This window comes from Microcaecilia unicolor, chromosome 2 (assembly GCF_901765095.1).
Source record: "Microcaecilia unicolor chromosome 2, aMicUni1.1, whole genome shotgun sequence".
Lineage (NCBI taxonomy): Eukaryota > Metazoa > Chordata > Amphibia > Gymnophiona > Siphonopidae > Microcaecilia > Microcaecilia unicolor.
The window spans coordinates 463378350-463397826 of NC_044032.1; the positions used below are offsets into that span (position 1 = coordinate 463378350).

Sequence of the window (19477 nt, forward strand, 5' to 3'; positions counted from 1 at the left end):
ACAGATAACCTTTCAGAATGTACAAATGGCTCTTTACTTTCCATGTACTCTATCAGCACTTCTATAACCATTCTTGTAGAAATTGTTTATAACAGGACTGCAGAAAGCAAATCAGCAGCAAAAAGGAACAAACACAAAGAAAAAGAAAAAAAAAAGCATCTAAGATAGACCCACAAGCAAGAAAAGACAAAGCAAAAATGAAATGACAGCACATTCTTAAGAAAGAAATGCCAAACAACCTGACTTGTAACAACAATAAAGTTTTAATAATAAACACTGCAATCAACCATCTACAATTAGAAATTTAATGTCACTCAAAGATAGTACAAAGATAGGCAAAATTGTTGTTTAAAAAAATGAATTGGGTGCTGTGGTTCCTCAAACATAATAAATAGGTTTATAAACAACCTTATACTTGAAAACAAGTTGCTTCCACTTCTTTCTACTTATTTTAGAAAAGATCAGCTCCTATTAAAAAAATAAATAAAAATTTACTTCGGGGGGGGGGGGGGGGGGGGGGTTGCATATCCACTCCTATCTGGCTCAAAAAAATCATTAAGGTCTCACTCTAGACTGCTGCATCTCTCAGTAAGAATGACTTTTCAACAAATGAAAGAACTTGAGAGTTGACATTTGTTCCTATCTACAAATTTAATTTCCTTGATACCTGCTAGAACAGTGGGTTTATCATACTAATAGCAGATAGAGGAAGATAATATGAATGTTCCAGTGAAATTACCAGTATAAAGAGTGGCATAGCCTGAACATAGAAGTATTCCTTACCTGATCATTTTCTTTCCTTTAATCAGAACAGATGAATCCAGAAATTGTGGTTTATGTCCATCTACCAAAAGGTGGCGAAAGGGGGCAATGAACTGAATTCTAACATATATAGGACGGTCCTTAGGCCGTCCAGCTAGTACACCACTAGCAAAGCAGAAAATTAAGCATCCAACTCCACAAATTTCTCCTTTCCCATGAAAAATATGAACAAAGCCATGAACAAATTCCCAGCAACTGGAAGGAAAGCGTCTCGACAGAGAACAAGGAAAGAAAAATCATCAGTTTAATTTATTTAAGAATCTTTCCTATTCAAAAAATGTCTATCAATTGATCCTGGTGCCTAATCTCCCCCATCCATTCTCCCCATTATGCTTTATTATTGAATTATTTCCTTATTGATATGTGTGGGTTATGTATTTTGTTTCATATTTTGTAATTACTTTTTAGCTTGCTAACCATGTTGAGCACTAGATGTATGGAAAAATGTGGGGTATAAATGTCATATATAAATAAATTTTACCTTCCACTAGGAACTAATGAATATCACAAATTGTGGGATGTATCAAAGCAGTTCTCAAGTAGGGTGGAACCCAGACAACGCTGCCGAGATAAGCGACACCCCAAAATCAGCATCACACCTAGCTGAAACATCCAAGCAATAATGTTTCGAAAAGATGGAGAGACAGATCCCCTCAAGGGAAAAAGCCTACGACTCTGCCCAAGAAGTAGCCAGTGCCCAAGTGGAAAGCCCTCAGCAACAACAGGGCCTTCCACGTCAGAACATAAGCTGAATTAACTGCTTCCTTGAGCCATCGTGAAATCATAACCTTAGAAGCCGATGCACCCCTATAAGGGCTTGAGAACAACAAGGTGATCTGACCGCCGAAACTCACTGGTAACTTCCAGATAATGCATCATGACACGACCAACATCAAGGGTCCCTAAAGAGTAAAATGTTTTGACCAACGTCCTCCCTAGCAAAGGAATGCAAACATCAGTTGGTTTGAATGAAAGGAAGAAAACACTTTGGGCAGAAAGGTCTGACTGACCCCCATGTCTGAAAAAAAAAAAAAAAAAGGACAAAAGGGGTCCCTGCATGAGAGAGCATGCAATGCCAAAATCCTCCTGGCACAAGTGATAACCCCCAAAAAACAACACCAACTTAAGTGTGCCATCCTTAAGGGAGGTGTAACGAAGAGGCTCATAAGGGGCACTCTGCAGCTACTTCACAATCAAGTTGTGATTCCATTCAGTACAAGGAGAACCAAAAGGGGGCTTAAGATATATGACTCTTTTCAAAAAAACGCACAATGACCAGATGGGTCGCCAGGAAAAAGAGAGCACTATCCTTGAAAACAAGCCAAGGCAGCAACTTAGGCTCACAGAGTGTTGTAGGCAAGATCCTTGTTCAAGCCCTCCTAAAGGAAGGCCAGGATGTGAAGCAATGACACCTGAAGTGGGAGAATAGCTCACTCTGAGCACCAGGCTTCAAAAAATTTGAGACTCTCAAGTGAGTGGAAGATGTAGAGCACAGTTCAAACTCCTCTTATTGACCTATAAGTGCATTCACTCTGCAGTTCCTCAGTACCTCTCCACTCTCATCTCTCCCTACATTCCTCCCCGGGAACTCTGTTCACTGGGTAAATCTCTTATCTGCACCCTTCTCCTCCACCGCTAACTCCAGACTCCGTTCCTTTTATCTTGCTGCACAATATGCCTGGAATAGACTTCCTGAGCCGGTACGTCAAGCTCCATCTCTGGCCGTCTTCAAATCTAAGCTAAAAGCCCACCTTTTTGATGCTGCTTTTAACTCCTAACCCTTATTCACTTGTTCAGAACCCTTATTTTATCATCCTCACTTTAATATTCCCTTATCTCTTGTTTGTCCTGTTTGTTTGTCTGTCCTAATTAGATTGCAAGCTCTGTCGAGCAGGGACTGTCTCTTCATGTTCAAGTGTACAGCGCTGCGTACGCCTAGTAGCACTTTAGAGATAAGTAGTAGTAATAGTACTTCCTGGAGCAAAGGTAGTAATGACATTCTCCAGGTAACCCTTCTTCCTCAATTTCTACCACTGAAGAGCCAGGCCTTAGATTCAAAGGGGGAGGGTATCCTCCATGAAAATTGGGACCTGAAAGAGGAGACCCTTGACCAGAGAGGCAAAAAGGGACAGTCCACCAGAAGGCAGACTAAGTCCACTTACCATGGACTCCGCGGCCAATCTGGAGCCACCAGAGATTGCCTAACAGGGATGTAGCATGGTGCAATGCAACACTCTGCCTATCAGTCAGATGGGGTAACATGTAGAGCGGGTCAGTCTCCAGCCACAGTTGTGTTAATGCGTCCAGGGCTTCGAAACCAAACTCTTTTGTTGCTGAACTATCACCGCACCTTTGCACTGTGCCAGGACGCCATCAGATCCAACACCAGAATTCCCCATTTCTCAATGAGTAAGAGAAACACCTTGTCTGAAAGGTTCCAGTTGCTCAGGTACAGAGAATTCTGGCTCAGAAAGTCCACCTGGACATCAAGCATCCCTACACATGTACACCACCAAAGCAGGAGGCCATGCCGACATGCCACTCCACAAACTGAAACAGTAAGCTAGCTTCCAACGCTAGCAAAGCAGTCCTTGTCCCTCCTTGCCTATTGATGTAAGCCACAGTTGTCATGTTGAGTGACATAACCCTTACTGGATGTCACTGCAGTCTTGTCTGAAAGGCTAGCAGAATCGGACAAACTGGCCTTAGTTCCAGGCAACTGATAAACCACTGAGCTTCAGACCAGGACCACAAGCTCTGTTGGTAAACTTAGATATATGAAAAAGTAAGATTTAAATATCCTACAGTGAGAACAACATCAGTATACTAAGATTAAAATTGTGATTTTTTTTCTTGGATTGCGGCACAAAATAAAGTGAGTGGGAAGCACTTAGTCCCCTGATGAAGCTTGAAGCACGAGTGAAATGGAGAGCCCCATTGGGCAAAAAGTCAAGCTAAGTGCCATCAAACATTTGAATTATTTCTAAATGAAAAGCAGAACCAAGTGCCTCTAAATGTTCAAAGTACTTTCTAGAATATAAAAGTTACAAAAAAAGATTTATAAAAAGGAGGTTTTTGACCGATATCGGAGTCTTTGTAGAGCCGGCACTGAGAAATTTCCTCCTTCAATAATAAAAAAATCTCTTCTAAAAATTTGAAAACTGAAAATAAATTGAGGAGTTTTCAAAGAATTTTCAGCTGGATATTTTGTAACTTAATGTCACCATAAATCCCACGGAGCAGAGAACTTCAATGACAGATAAGACTTTAAGTTACTGAATCATTGTGTTCTATCGGGTCTATGATGCGCAGGCTCTAGAAAGACTATGTTGTATATAAGGGGCATTATTAAGCTTCCAGCAACCATCGTATGAAACATTTGTATAAGTGTTATATGTTGAGTACGGTATAAGATCATGAGTATGTGCAATGAGGGGTATCAGTTTTATTAGAAAATGTCTTTTGTATATGAATTAAAGTATTTAACTGTTACCTATATTTGATATTGTGATGAAAGAGAAATTTTTCTGTATGATGGTGAGTTTTATTTACAGAGATCTGGAGTTGCATTGGGAACACTTTTGCCCCGCCCTCAGTGGCTAGCTTGTACATGACACATTTTGAAGAAACCTGGCTACATTGTTCTCCCTTTTTTGAAAAAAAAAAAAAAAAAATTCACAGTTGGTACAGGTGCTGTATTTGTATTGTATTTGCATACTTCTATTCCACTTTTAACATGCTACAAAGCAGATTACAATAAAGAAGCTTCAGCATTTAGGAGTTTGCATACATATTACATAATCTATACATTAAAACCTATAAAACACACAATTTCTATCAAAATAGGAGATTATAAACTGTTTAGAAAACGAGTTTTTAAAGACTTCCTAAATAAAAAATACAAATTAATCTGACGCAGTTTAACTGGAATACTATTCCAAAACCTAATGCTTTGGAAATCAATATAACGTTCTCTGATTAACTTTTTTCAAAGATGGAAAATCTAACATTAATCCTTTCCTGCTCCTTGTTTTGTAGAAAAGCAGCATAGAAGACCTTCTGTCATTTGTGAAATGGTTAAACACATGTGATGAAAATTTCAAAGTTCTTGTTGTATATTTTTCCTTGATTTCTTATTGCCATTATATTTTCTATTTTCCCACTATTATTCATGTTTATTCTTTGAATGTGTAAAAACAAATTAAAAAAAAAAATGAAAGTTCACTGAAAATTATTCAGACCATAAGATCTGTTTCCTGGACATTGAAGTTGAGCAGTTGGAAAACACATTTGAGTCCAAAGTTTTCAAAACCCACCAATAGGAACACCATGCTAGCGTATGATAGTTGTCATCCTAGGAGGTTAAAGGACAGTTTACCCTTTTCACTACTTTTTAGAACGAGACGGAACTGTACCTCAGTGGCAAAATTTAAAATTCCAAGCCAAAGAAACGATGCAGAAATTTAAAATAAGGGGTTACACCTAGATAATAGTTTTTAAGAAAACTCCTTATATGGCACTTAGCCCTAACCATTTTGTGCAGGGCAGGCCCTGAAACAGGAGGGTGAAGGTACTGCTCCATCCTCCTGCCTTAATCTTTTTTCCACTTACAGGGAAGGGGGTCACTAGACTACCAGGGCAATTCTTGATTCGGGACAGAGAGGGGGTGTTGGAGTTCACTGGACCATCAGGAATTGCTTGTGGAGGGAACCCATGAGGGTGCGGGGGAGGGGGGTTCGGGTATTTGTTCCATGAGGGTGTGGGGAGGTCGGCTCTGCACTGGAACAGACAAATGCATTTGACAGCTCGGAGTCGCAAACAGCAACCAGTACACAAAGGGGATCGCATGCAAATGAGCTGCACAGATTCCCCCTTTGTGCATCAGTCGCTGTTTGTGACTCCGAGCTGTCAAATGCTAAATTTTACCAAGGCAGTAGTATTTTACAGATGCCTTTGTGCATTGGGCCCTCAAAACCAAAGAGAAAGAAGTATCACAGAACGGCACAGACAAGACAGCCAAACTGGTGCCTGCATGAACAACTTACCGCAGCACTGCAACATGCAATATTGCCCAGACTTGGGCAGATGTCTGACCAATTAACTCATCTTGAATCCCTCTTGGCGGAGACCAGCAGACAGACAGGACAGCTCGAGCATCAGGTTTCAGCCATAGAGGATGCAGAAGTCCATGTGCAGGAAATGTTTGCAGCCCTATAGCAACAAGTGCAATGGCAGGCAGCACAGATGGATGATTTGGAGAATAGTTCGAAAAGAAGTAGTTTACGCATTTTTGGTCTACCAGAGCAGGTCTCACACCACTCCCTTTCTACAGTGTTGGAAACCAGGCTTGGAGGAATTTGCACTATCCAACAGCGTAGAGCCCTTTTGCTTGGAAAGGGCTCACCATGTGGGTCGCATCCAGGAGGCACCCTCGTATAGTCATTATTAAAGTACACAATTATCTCCACAAAGTAGAGATTCTGTGGGCAGAAATGCAACATGATGAAATACGAAGGTGAAGCAATCCAAATATTTCAGAATTATTCTGCTTCCTTACGAGAGCATTGCAAGAAGTTCACTCATATGTGCAGCCTTATGTGAAAAGTGCCTGTGCTTTATGTTATTACTAGTAATAAATGCCCGTTTCGGAAAAAAAATGAAACGGGCGCTAGCAAGGTAATCCCCCCCACCATCCTCCCTCCCGAGTTCCAGACCCCCCCCTCCGTCCCTCCCATCTGAGTTCCACACCCCCCTCTCCCTCCCTCCGTCCCTCACTCCCTCGGTTGCGAGTTTGTGATGAAAGTTCGCAGCGCTCTCCCCGCTGCTGTCACTCGTGCATTGTGCCTTTGCCGCCCCGCCCTCGACGTGATAACGTCTAGGGCAGAGCAGTGACACTCAATGAATAGAATCGCTCGCCCGTTTGACCTGCACGAAATAAGGAAGGACTTCCATCGCCAATACGTTGGTAGACAAAGGAACCAGACGTAAGACGCATGGAGGACCAATCAACGATCTGCAACAATGCTGGCTTGGAGCAGGACGGATCAGCTGTTTCTTTCTCTCCGATTCCGAGAGTACACCAGTCCTCACTCTTCTTTGCAGACAGTGCTGCTGCCGGCTCGCCATCACGCTGAGCACCATGCCCAGCCCATGCCCAGTTCCGCCTGCTACTCGATCTCTCACCGTCACCGCGCGCCGCGTCCCACCTCCTCCTCATCTTTTTGCCTCCACTCCACACCGCCGGCGCCGATCCGCCTTAAACCAGCTTCGTTCGGTTCGGGCTCGCAACGTCACCGATCGCATCATCATGATGTGCTTCTTGCCTCACAGGCTCAGCCAGTCAGAGTCAGCCTTCCCTAGAGAGCTCCCGTCCCGTCACTTCCTGTTCCGCATAGGTGGGAACGCGCGGGAGGGGCTGTCATCAGTGTGACTGAAGGCTGGTTAAGAGTGTCTGTGGTGTTCCCAGACCCAGAAATTGTGGCACGCAGCGCATGTTGCATTTCAGGAGGAGAGAGGTAGGTGCTGCTGACTCTGAAGGTTTTATGTTTAAATCGTTTTTATCCAAGAGATAAGTATGAACATTATTTGTAATACAGTTACAATTCTTTTCTGTTTAACCCATTAAACCGAACCTCCTTTTCTTAATCTTCCCCCCCCCCCCCCCAAGTTGACTCTGAAGGTTTTAAGTCAAAATAAAAAAATAAATATTTTGTTTCATGCATATCTCTTTTGTTTAAACATAACTAAACGGGCTATAAGCCCCTAATGCTTATCAAATATCTACATTTAATAAAAGGTGTTAATTGTAACTTTTATTTTTACTTATTTTTTTCTCACACACACAAGCACACAATGTGCCATGCACAGACAGCATGTCTCTCTCTCACTCACACACATATGTACCTCTATCATCCACACACACCCTCTCACACAGACAGCCTCACTCTATGTCACACACACTCGGACATTCACTCTGTCACTCTCACACTCGCTACGATGAAAATCTTGCTAGCGCCCGTTTCATTGCTCTCAGAAACAGGCCTTTTTTACTAGTTATATAGTAAGAGCAAAATTGGTTAATTCTGATCAGAAATGGTTGAATATTGACTATGTTTATCTTTGATTTAGGCAACTTAAAAATCTCTCTATATAAAAGGCAACACCAACGTTCTATGAAGCCTCCAGCCGGAAGTGTGAAGGGGGCGAGATATCCGGTTTCCCTATGAGTGTCTGCCCCACCCTCTCTGTAACACAGTCAGTGAAGGAAAACAGCAGAGCACGAAATCAAATCGCTGGCTCTGCAACAGTGAAGGACTCAGAGGGGGGAGGGGAGAGAGACCAGAGGGCAGGGACACACACATTCCCACATGCACACAGAAGAAAACATTGCTAGCCCCCGTTTCATTTGCATCAGAAACGGGGCTTTTTTACTAGTAATTCAAATAAAAATGGTTTGACAAACTCAATTTCTTAATTATGTACACGTAGTACACACCCCACCACTTATGTTTCTGGATGCATCATGTGCTGCTCTCTGCCATATTATTTTAACATCTTTACCAACCTTTGTAAATTATGTTGTCTTGGCCTTCAGTTTAGGATCTATGCAGACAATAGTTGATTCTTTTTTTGTATTGATAAATCAGTTACCAAAAGCATCGATTTAAAACTGTTTAAAATCTGTTAAGTTCATAGAGGAAGGCAAACCTTTTGAAACCGAAAGTAGCAAAAACGCAGGTTTCAGCTGTAGATTTATCATGTTCCATATTTTCTTTTGTATTTAATGTAAATAATGTTGCTATTAGCTAAGGAGAAATTGTTAGCTAGGACCAAAGGCAAGTTCTGCCAAGCTTTTCATTAAAATAATTAAACGGACTTACTTATAAGTGATGTTAAATCCTGTCAGATTATAGGCAGCATCACTGAAAAAATGCAGCAAGGTATAGCCAGAGGTGGTTACAACTTCTGGAACTGTCTCATTACTGTCTCGGTCAGGAACAATGAGGCCACTGAAAATAAAAAAGGTATGAAGTTAGTTACTGATTAAAAACTTTACATCATACAAAGAAGTAAAATTACATTTAAGAGTCTAGTATTGATATACAAAGTAATACAATAGGATGCTCAGCACTATTTTTCCTGTTACATGGCCATTAGAGCAAAGCTTTCCAAACCATGGGTCAGAACCCCAAATGGGGTCACGGTCCAGACGGGCTTCTCCATAGATGCATCATTATTATTTTGCACCTCCAGGGGTCACAATTTTATTTGGCCACAATCATGGTGTCATGACCACAAAAGATGGATAACCACTGCATTACAGCAGAGTTCTGAAAGGATCTTAGTCTATCAACTTCCTGGCCAAGACCAAAACTAAGTCTTGTACTTCCTCTATTGCTGGTCCATGTGAGTCAAACAACGCTCCCCTCACACAGCCATTTTTAAGAGGCAGTTGAAAGCATTGTTATTTGCTCAAGTTTTTGATATCGGTAGCTTACAGCAAAGATGTACAGTGTGATATCACAGGAGGCCTACGAATCCTATATGGAAAGCCCCTACTGCTACTCTATTTTCAGCAACGTTCATAGCTTTAAAAGGTTACTATCTCCGATGTCTTTGTCCTGTGATTGTTTTCGAGTAGAATGCTATTATATTTTACCTTTTTTTGTTCAATTATGTATTGTATTGATGAAATGCTCAGTGCTTAAATACATTTCTAGTAGCTATTGTTTAGCCAACAAAAGTGAATCTGGAAGTACAAAAAACATATGAACATGAAAATTCCAACATACTTAATTCTGCTTCCTACTCCCCACACAGGCCTGTCAACAGCAAACCTCTCATGAAGCAAACAACTGACCAGAAATTGGCTTACCTTCTACATGTTGATAAGCACCAAGGTAAATCCTTACGGAGTGCTCGAGACCAGACTCAGAGGTACAGAAGGTATTGAAGCAGGGACTGTGTAGGGGAGGAAAAAAGATCTAGGGCCATGCTCTCACACCAGACAGTAAACCTCCTTCACTTGAAACAACATCTCCTCTTTGTGGAATCCTTTCCTGGAAGCCAGCAAGACTTTGGAGCCATCCTCAGAAAGATGCAAGGAAGCAAATTCTAACCTCTCAACATCCAGACTAAAATGAGTAAACATGAATCGCTTGTTTACTCTTTCCAAAAATACTAGCACTAGAGGGCATGTGATGAAGCTACAAAGTAGTAAATTTAATAAGAATCGGAGAAAATTTCTCTTCACTCAACGTGTAATTAAACTCTGGAATTCGTTGCCAGAGAATGTGGTAAAGGCGGTTAACTTAGCCGGGTTTAAAAAGGGTGTGGATGGCTTCCTAAAGGAAAAGTCCATAGACCATTATTAAATTGACTTGGGAAAATCCACTGCTTATTTCTGGGATTGAGCTTTTCTGGGATCTTGCCAGGCATTTGTGACCTGGATAGGCCACTGTTGGAAACAGGATACTGGGCTTGATGGACATTTTGGTCTGTCCCAGTGTGCTAATACTTATGTAAATTCGTAGTACAGGACCTCCAATGTCCTAGCCCTGGGCTTGTCCTCCACTTCCGAAGGGGATGGCAACTGCCATCTCTTTCACAAAAGATAGGAAGGAAAGACTCTCAGGTGAAGACTTCCTCCTTTCCTGTGGGGGGGGGGGGGAGGAATCAGATGAGATGCCATAGGACTCCTCCTCCTCGTTGGTGGGCTGAGAACCAGCCTGCCACGCCTCAATTAATAAGTACCATGACCCCCGAAAGGGGCATCAAGGTGCTCCAACCTAGACTCCGGCGAAGCTTCCTCCACCGATATCGAGGGTGTGCCAATACGGGTAGCAGTCAACTCCAAAACCACAAGCAGCATCAGAGACCTCACAACAGACTGGTGGCCATGCAGGACTGAAGCAAGAGGTATGGTTGGTGAAAGTACTCGAGACGCCGATGCCCTCTGCATGAAACACACCAAAACTAATGGAGCAAGGCTTGGAGGCGCTCATCGAGGGCTGATATTAGGAAAGGCTACGGTGCTGGTGTAGAAGCAAGCTGCTGAATCTGTAGGGGTTGAAGCTGATGCCTGTCCTGGCTGTCTGAAGACCCATATCTCGGCACCTCCTGTATGAAGGGGGAGTGGTTCTCCAGTTGCAGACGCTTCTCAGGGACCGGGGAAGACCTCAGTGCTCCGGAGGTCCAGGCACCATGTGTCGAGATGCCGAAGCCTGGCACAGAAGCTCCCTGGTGCTAAAGAGAATGATGTCAAGTTTTCACATCACCTCTGGGTCGGGTCCAATGCCAATCAGTCCCAGGGGGCCTGCACAGTGGCCAGCATTGATGCAGGTGGAGACCCACTCGATGCACAGTCACTCCCATTGTGCAAAGGTCTCGCACCCATATGGACCGAAGCACCCTGATGCAACACCCAATGCCGATGTTGACACCGATGCCAACATCAACATCTAAGCTTCAGACCTGGCGCCAAAAATCCTCACTCTGAACCTCTCTGGCCATCTGTGTTCTCTTCATACAAAAAACAAAGAATACAGTTTAAGGGTATGATCAGGCCTCAAACACTGCAGACACTGAGAATGGGTGTCTTTGCCAGATATGATCCCTACTGCAACGAGAGCAGCGGTTGAAGCCACTGGGAATCTTAACTCAAACTAACGAGCATGGTAAAGTAAGAAAACATAAAAAATAAAATTTTTTAAAAAGGACAAAAATAATCTAAGAAGATACGGATGAAGTAAGAAAATGAATAAAACCTTGAGAGGTGTATAAAAAAAACAAAAGGAAGGCACAAAAAAGACTGAAGGCCAAACCAGCTGTGAGGAGTGGAGAAAAAAAAAATGTCCTCTTCTCACCATAGGAGGAAAAAAAAAAAAAAAAGAAAAAAAAAAAAAGAACTGCTGGTCCCGTACTCTCACAGTGGGCGAGAATGTACTTGAGCATGCACAATGTAGCATGACCCGCAGTCAAAAATATGTTTAAGCATTACCCACATGTGAGAATTATAGGCCTGCGGTATTTAAGTGTATGACTGTCACAAAATTTTAGGAAGTCTATCTTTCTCACACAATTTCTGATACAGCCTCATTCGTGAGGAGGTCCCATTTACCTACCTGCTCCTCAAATGAGCCAGTCAATTGTTTATTATGTATTTAATGTACTTGATATACCACTTTCTCTGAGATCAGGTCAAAGCAGCTTACAGAAAAAATTGTAATAAAGAACAGAACACCATAAATTCAATAAGAAACATTAGCAAACACAAGTTTACATACTTAAATGGGAAGAGAAAAGGGTAAAACAAGCAAAGAAAGTGCTCAAATAAAATCAGGCCCAGCAAAACTTACAACATCATGTAGGTGCAGACTCATAAGCCAATTAAAAATTAAAATGTTTCAACTGAACTTTGTAAAAGCTAATCGTTATCTAATATAAACTGATAAAGCATTCCAAAGTTTGGGGCCAAAAATAAAACACTCTTTGTACTTTAATAGTGAGGGGGTTTTTTCGACACTGGGAGCACAAAGCAATGGCTACCAAGAGTGTAGTGAGTGGGTGGGAGTATATGGAGTCACCAGGACAGATTAACACAAGGAGTGCTCAAATGGTAGGTCTTGAAGGCTAGGCATAGTATCAAACTGAAAATAAAGTGTACAGGTAGCCAATATAGACAGCAAAGCAGTGGAGTGACATGATCACTTTTTTTGCATGGCAAAACAAGCGAGTGCCAGTATTTTGGAGCATCTGAAGACAACGTAACTGGAGAGATACCAAAGAGACTACAAACCGTGCAAAGGCAAACCTAATGGTAGTACAGGTGACATTTAATTCTGAAAAGTAAGTTGGGAATCAAATATAACCCCCCAATATCAAAATGACTGCACTGGTTGAATATGAGTATCAAATAGGTAAGGTATCAGTCAGCTGTGAATGATATCCAGGCTTTCAACACATTATCATTTTCTCTGGATTCAACTCTAATTTGTGAGAACTTAGTCAGTGTCTATATGATACAGCTGTAAGGCAATCTTGCAAAGGTTGGAGATTTGGTGTAAGGGATGAAGTTGTAAAGATTAAAAGAATATCATCAGCGTAATAGAAGGCGCTAATATTCTAATCTTACGTTAGCCAACTGACTTAAGATATTGAAAAGTAAAAGAGAAAGGCTAGAACCTAGCTAGCCTGACAAATATGAAGAGAACCAATCTAAGACAGCACCACCTAAACCAATACCCAAAAGTCGTGATATCAGGGGGTGATCCACTAGATCAAAAGCAGAAGTAAGATCAAAAGAGAAGATGAGCACTTTATTGCCAGAGTCAAGAATAGAATGGATTTCACTCATAAGAGCAGTGGTAACAGTTTCTGTACAGTGAGATGTACAGAAATCAGACTGATATGGATTTAAAACAGAACGTTGATCAATATGTTCTCAAAGTATGATAAAAACCTTTTCCCAGCAATTTAGAAAGTAAGCAAGGATTAGAAATAGGTCAATAATGCTCAGGAAGGATCAAGAGGAGGTTTTTTTTGTTTTGTTTTTTTAGTAAGTGGACAAATAGCAGCACTTTTCCATAAAGATGGAAACTGACCGGTCATGAGACTATTAAAACCTCCTTGTCTAACAGATGTAATTTAATCAAATTTCCAAGGCTTTGTTCTATGTTGTATATCCAGCAAAGGGGAACTAGTTTTTTACTTCAATACTAAAGAATTTAAAAAAAAAAAAAAAAAAACTACAGTTTGACTGACAGGAGTGGAAGTGAGCCTATCTAGTCCACTGTAAGCAAGGAAGCCAATTAGGACAATAAGTTTCCCCTTCCCAGCGCAGCAGTCATCCCTGTTCACTCAAAACAAAGCAAACTTATGAGCTGCTGCATCCACATTGTCGTTTTTTTTGTGTTTTTTTTTAATTATTATTGTTGGCCCATCTGTAACAAGTCTAAAGCTGTTTCAATTGGATAGGCAGTGCCTTAAAAGGTGGAGCTCAAAAGTTTTGGGGATTTTTTCTTGGTTTTTTTTCACTTATTGGACAGGTTTTTAATTTATTTGAAAGCTTCCCATATGTAGATATAAATATCATGAAATAATTGAGTACCACTAAAACAGCTTTAAAAATTATTATAGCTGGTACGAACAGCAATTTTAAACTCTGTATTTTGTGCTCATTTTTCTACACTAAAAACTAAATTACACTGTATACAATACAGATGGCCAAATTTCAGTGAGGATGTCCTGTTTCCTGATGGGTTCATCTTAAATGTTGTTGTAATCTGCCTTGGGAAGCCTGGTGTTATAAAGGTGAGTAATATATCGAAACTAAATGGAAGTAGAATTAAAAACTCTCCTTTCATTGGGGGCACATGGTCATCTGTTTTGAAAAAGTTTACTTTTTAGATACACAAATGGATTATTCTGTTTGAGCATGTTTTAGGGGCAAGTGGTTTATAAAGTCAAAATAATAAAAATATTTTCTGTCAAACGGATCTCTCATTTGTTGAAACATAACTAAATGGGCTATAAGCCCCTAATGCAGTCCATTGGTTTTCTGATATTTTGTCCTTGTTATGGTTTATACTGTGCCATACAGTGAGACATAATAGAATTCAGTAACATTCAAAAAAAGTTTATGTTTTAATCATCTTTATTAAAAGCAGAACATGTTGGTTGATAAGCTTCATTCAGAACAAGAAAAAACAGCAAACCATCCAACATAGCACAAGGAGAAATTAGGCCTTACCTGCTAATTTGCTTTCCTTTAGTCCCTCCAGACCGGCCCAGTGATTGACTGATGGGTTGTGCAAGCCTTCCAGCAGGTGGGGACTTGACTTCTGACTCATCTAAACCATACAATAAGAGCCCTTACCAGATAGAAGATTCCAGTTTACCATACCAAAGCAGAAGGAAAGAAAACCCCCCAATCTGTGCACCCGGGAACCTAAGCAGCCTGCGCAACATCAATAAGGTGCCTAACACCATAGGCACTAAGGCATAGCCTGAGAACGCATGAAAAGTTGCAACCAATGCTGACCTTTCGGCTTTTTTTTTTTTTTTTTTTTATTTAATTATTCATCAATAACAAAGAAATATGACTGACAATACAGCTCTGCTCTGAAAAGACAAGGTACTTATACCCAAACCACAACAAACTAATTTCTGTACGGGAGGGATCTGGGCCTGTTCGGAGGGACTAAAGTAAAGCACATTAGCAGGTAAGGTCTAATTTCTCCTTCCTTAGTGTCCCTACGGACAAGCCCAATGATTGACTGATGGGAAGTAACAGAGCAGTGAAGTCATGGGCAGGACCCCAGCAACACAGCTCTAAGTACCCGCACCCCAAACGCTGTATCCTGACAACTCAACACATCCAACCTGTAAAGTTTAGAGAAAGAGTGCAACGAGGCCCAAGCACCAGCCCTGCAGATCTCCAATGGAGGAACCAAACACCGCTGAGCTCAAGATCGGACTGTCCTCTGGTAGAGTGAGCCTTAACTCCCGCAGGAGCTAGTTTGCCTGTCAAAAGGTAAGCAGAAACAAACATCTCTTTGAGCCAGCAATAATGGTAGGCTTAGAAGCGGCTAGGCCTTTTCATGACCCGCCGAAACTCCTCCGTGAGCCTCAAATAGAACTTGGGTGCCCTCTTAACATCGAGACACCTGAGGCGGAGCTACTCATCTAAACCTGAGGAAGGCCCCAGGACAGGTAAAATGACAGAGTGCGAACTGGACAACGCAACCAGACCTTGGGCATGAAAGAGGGAACCAGCTGCAAAACCACTTAGTCCATCACAAACTCCCAAGAAACCGAGAAGAAAGGGCCTGTAACACCGAAACTCTCCTAGCCAAAGCTACAGCAAACAGAAAAAGAAACCACCTGAAGAGGAAGACTTTCAAAGAGCAGGAAACGAGAGGTTCAAAGGGAGGCCAAGACAAGACGGACAGAACCAAATTAAGGTCCCACGGCGGAAAAAAGCCAACCCACATGGGAGGGTGCAGGAGACATGCTCCCCACAAGAAACAAACTACACCCGGGTGTGAGGCCAGGGACTTATCCGGAACCTGACCTCTGAATCTGGCGAAGGTCGTGATCTGAACCTTAAGCAAGGAGAGCGCCAAACCTTACTCGTGCCCCGCTGCAAAAACTCCAGGCGCAAAAAATGGAAAATATCCACACCACGCTCCAAAAATTCTCCAAGTCCTGATATAATTAAGAGAAGTGGAATGACGCCTAGACCTCAGCATGGAAGAAATGGCTCCCACCAAGAAACCTCTTAGCTAACCTCGCCCACTGAAGAGCCAAGCCATAAGACAAAATCAACCGGGGTCTGGATGAAGAACTGTTCCCTGCACTAATAACCTTGGAAGGACACCGGTCAACAGACTCTGAAGATCGGCATACCAGGGTCTGCTAGGCCAATCCGGGGCTATCAAAATCACTCGACCCCTGTGAGCTACTATCTTTTGGATCAGACAACCTAAAAGAGGACACAGTGGGAACGCATACAGGAGACCCTTCTGCCATGGTTGAAGCAGCGATTCCCCGGGCCTTGGGGGTCTCTTCGGTGACTGAAGTAGACTGGCACTTTCACGTTGGCCACTGAGGCGAACAGATCCGCTGACGGGAGTCCCCAGCAATGCACGAGACTCTGGAACACATTGTCGCCTAGAGTCCACTCCCCGGTATCCAGAGTGGTGTGACGTTTTCCACCTCTGCCACATGGACCGCTGACAGGTCTACAAGATGACTCTCCACCCAGCTTAGAAAAAGAGCGGCATCTAGCTCCAACTGAAGACTTTTTGTTCCTCCTTGGCAAACTGCATTCAAAGGCCAAATGGATGTACGAGAGAGATGGGAATGGAAGCAAGAAAAACTCAGCTATGGGCCCTTCAAAAGAGACATGCCTCTCACAAAGAAACAGGCCAAAGCAGTAGTGCAAGAACATGATCCCTGTTCCACAGTGAAGAGGTGGCCAGTAATGCCTAAACCATATGGCCACATCAAACAAAGCACACAATTAAATGAAAACTGGCAGATAGATTACACTGAACCTCTGCCGCAAGACAACAAAAAGCAATATGCGGTCATTGCAAAGATTCCAGTAGTCACTTGTGACCAGAAGAAGCGTACCACCACCAAAGCCCCGACGTTCATGACACATGGGGTACCACGAAAAATTCACCTTGATAATGGAAGTCATTTCATCAGGCAGACCATGCAACAATGGGCTGCTGAGCTCAAAGTCAGCTGGATCTTGCATACTGCCTACCATTCAAGGGTTTCAAGACTGATTGAGAAAAGAGGGCACATGCGAGAATTCACCCTCCTGTCCTCTGAAAGGCGGGATCAGAATCCCACAAGTGGTACCTGATCTGAAAAGTCACCCACTTGGAGGAGCCCCACCTTATTTTAAATAAGCACATAAACGCTGGGAAAAGACCAAAAGTCCATCAAGCCCAGCACTCTGTCTCCAACAGCGGCCAATCCAGGCCCCAAGAATCTGACAAAAAACCCAAAATTTAATAACGATCAATGGACTTTTCCTTCAGAAATCTGTCCAGGCCCCCTTTAAACTCAGCAAGGCCAGCTGCCGTCACTACCTTCTCCGGCAATGAGTTCCAGAGTCTAACTACGCGCTGAGTAAAGAAAAACTTTCTCCGATTTGTTTTAAAAACTTACCACATTCTACATGGGTTTACTGTCCTCAGAGCCTGAAGACAAGGCTCTGAAGATAGGGGTAATGCCCAGTTGTGGCAGACCACCTCTCTTGGAAAATACTGACTGGTTATGCTATGTTGCCAAAGAAACTACACTAGATCAAGGGCAGGAAGGGACCGTTTCATGCAACATTAATGCATACATCTTCCGGGTAGGGAAAGATGAACAATTAGATGCACACCACACCAGAGGGTTGGTGCAGAACACTTTAGGGCGGGCATGCCAAGTGTCAGGGGGAAGTACAAGTGTCTACACTGAGGTAGGACAGATCTCTTGTACACTGAAAATCATGTGCACAGTTGAAGTGAGAATTTCTATGCCAGAGAAAGATGTTGAGGGAGGAAAGCTGACTGTATATACCCGAAAGGAACAGGAAGAAATCAATACTATGGGAGAAGGGGATATTTGGTGATTTGTCAGATACTGCTGTTTATGTTTCTGCCCACAGGTCATCACTCTCCCTGAAGACATTCCTATAAGCCTGCAGTCTGATCCTCTTGATAAGCAGCACCATGACAGCATGAACTTGCAAACCCTCTACAAGTTGTATGGTGTCATCCAAACAAACTGTCAGCTGTGACCACCTATTCTCCCACTTCAAGCAGGGAGTGGATCAGAGACTGAGTTAAAGACTAGTACTGTGACTCCACACACTGTGACTCTACACACACACACACATATATATACACACCAGTGTATATTACTTTGACATGGAATTTGTATGAAAGTGCAAATGATGTATAATGGTGCTTTGAAATGCCCTCAGGGGAGAAGCGATGGTGTAAGCCTAACTGGACATGTAGCAACAGCACTATTGCAGCAAACCTTAGCCTAACTTCCAAGAGGTGGAATGATGCGAACCGAAAAAAAAAAATCAAACTATGTGGAAGTTAGACAATCGCCTAAGTAATACCAAATTACCTGTTTTTGACCTGTATATATAGATATACACACATGTATCCTAGTTTGTAATGTTATTACTCCAGTAATCTATTAATTGTTGCCCACGCAGCTGCCTAAGCATGGCATTGTAGTCCTATATATTACTTTATTTTAGCTAATATTAGTAAACTGTATTCTGAGTTAAGTCAGAGTAAAACCAAATTCCTCACATTCCTTCCCATCTGATAAGGAAGGGAGTTGTAGCCAGACTTCCCTACATGGTCAGAGATTTCCCTATTGGCTGATAGCCAACCTGGGATGGTCAGAGTGTTAGGTATATCCTTGAGAGCCTTTTTTTTTTGTTGTTGTTGTTACATTTGTACCCCGCGCTTTCCCACTCATGGCAGGCTCAATGCGGCTTACATGCGGCTTTGACTATTTTGGCGCCCTTTTTCCTTTTCTCTTTGATATTTTCTCCCCTCCACCTCCTCTCTTTGACTCTCTGCCTTTACACCTCTTGTTGGGATAATTGGCCTTTTTCATGCAAAAGAAGTTCTACAGCTTGGCAGAGCTCCGAAGACAGACAGGAAGAATTTTAGATGCTGCTTCTGTATGTTCCTGGCTTCTGACTTGTATGCTGCATTCTTGAGATACATCGAACTACAGTATCCAAATAAAAAGATAACCTACTTTAACTATATTAAATGTCTCAGAAAGATTAGCAAAGAGTCACTTAAGGAGCAAACCGAAAGAAGCCAGCATAACCACCTGACTGAAAGGGAAAATAAGGTTATTCCCCCCAGCCCAAAATACTCACGTATATGTGGCACTGTTGAACAGTAGAAGACCAGTCCATGGGTATAGGAGAGATGTCCGAAGGATCCCAAACTAAGATAAAAGCCAAAGAAGTAGAGATTTGACAAGAGAAAGCATCTGAGCTAAGACAACAGAAGATCCCCAGTGTCTGAAAAACAGGTCCATCACAAGGCAGAAGGCATCAAAAGGCTGTACACGACCCAGTTGTTGGACCTGGAAAGAAGTGAGTTGC

At 42.3% G+C, this 19477-nt stretch overlaps 1 protein-coding gene across 1 annotated transcript in view; it reads right to left on the bottom strand.

The window, feature by feature from the left end:
• Positions 1-19477, bottom strand: part of ATRN (attractin) — a 626429-nt gene that overhangs the window by 565690 nt on the left and 41262 nt on the right. Inside the window, 1 exon segment of the mRNA XM_030190990.1 lies at positions 8703-8831. Coding sequence (XP_030046850.1) covers positions 8703-8831 — 129 coding nt within the window.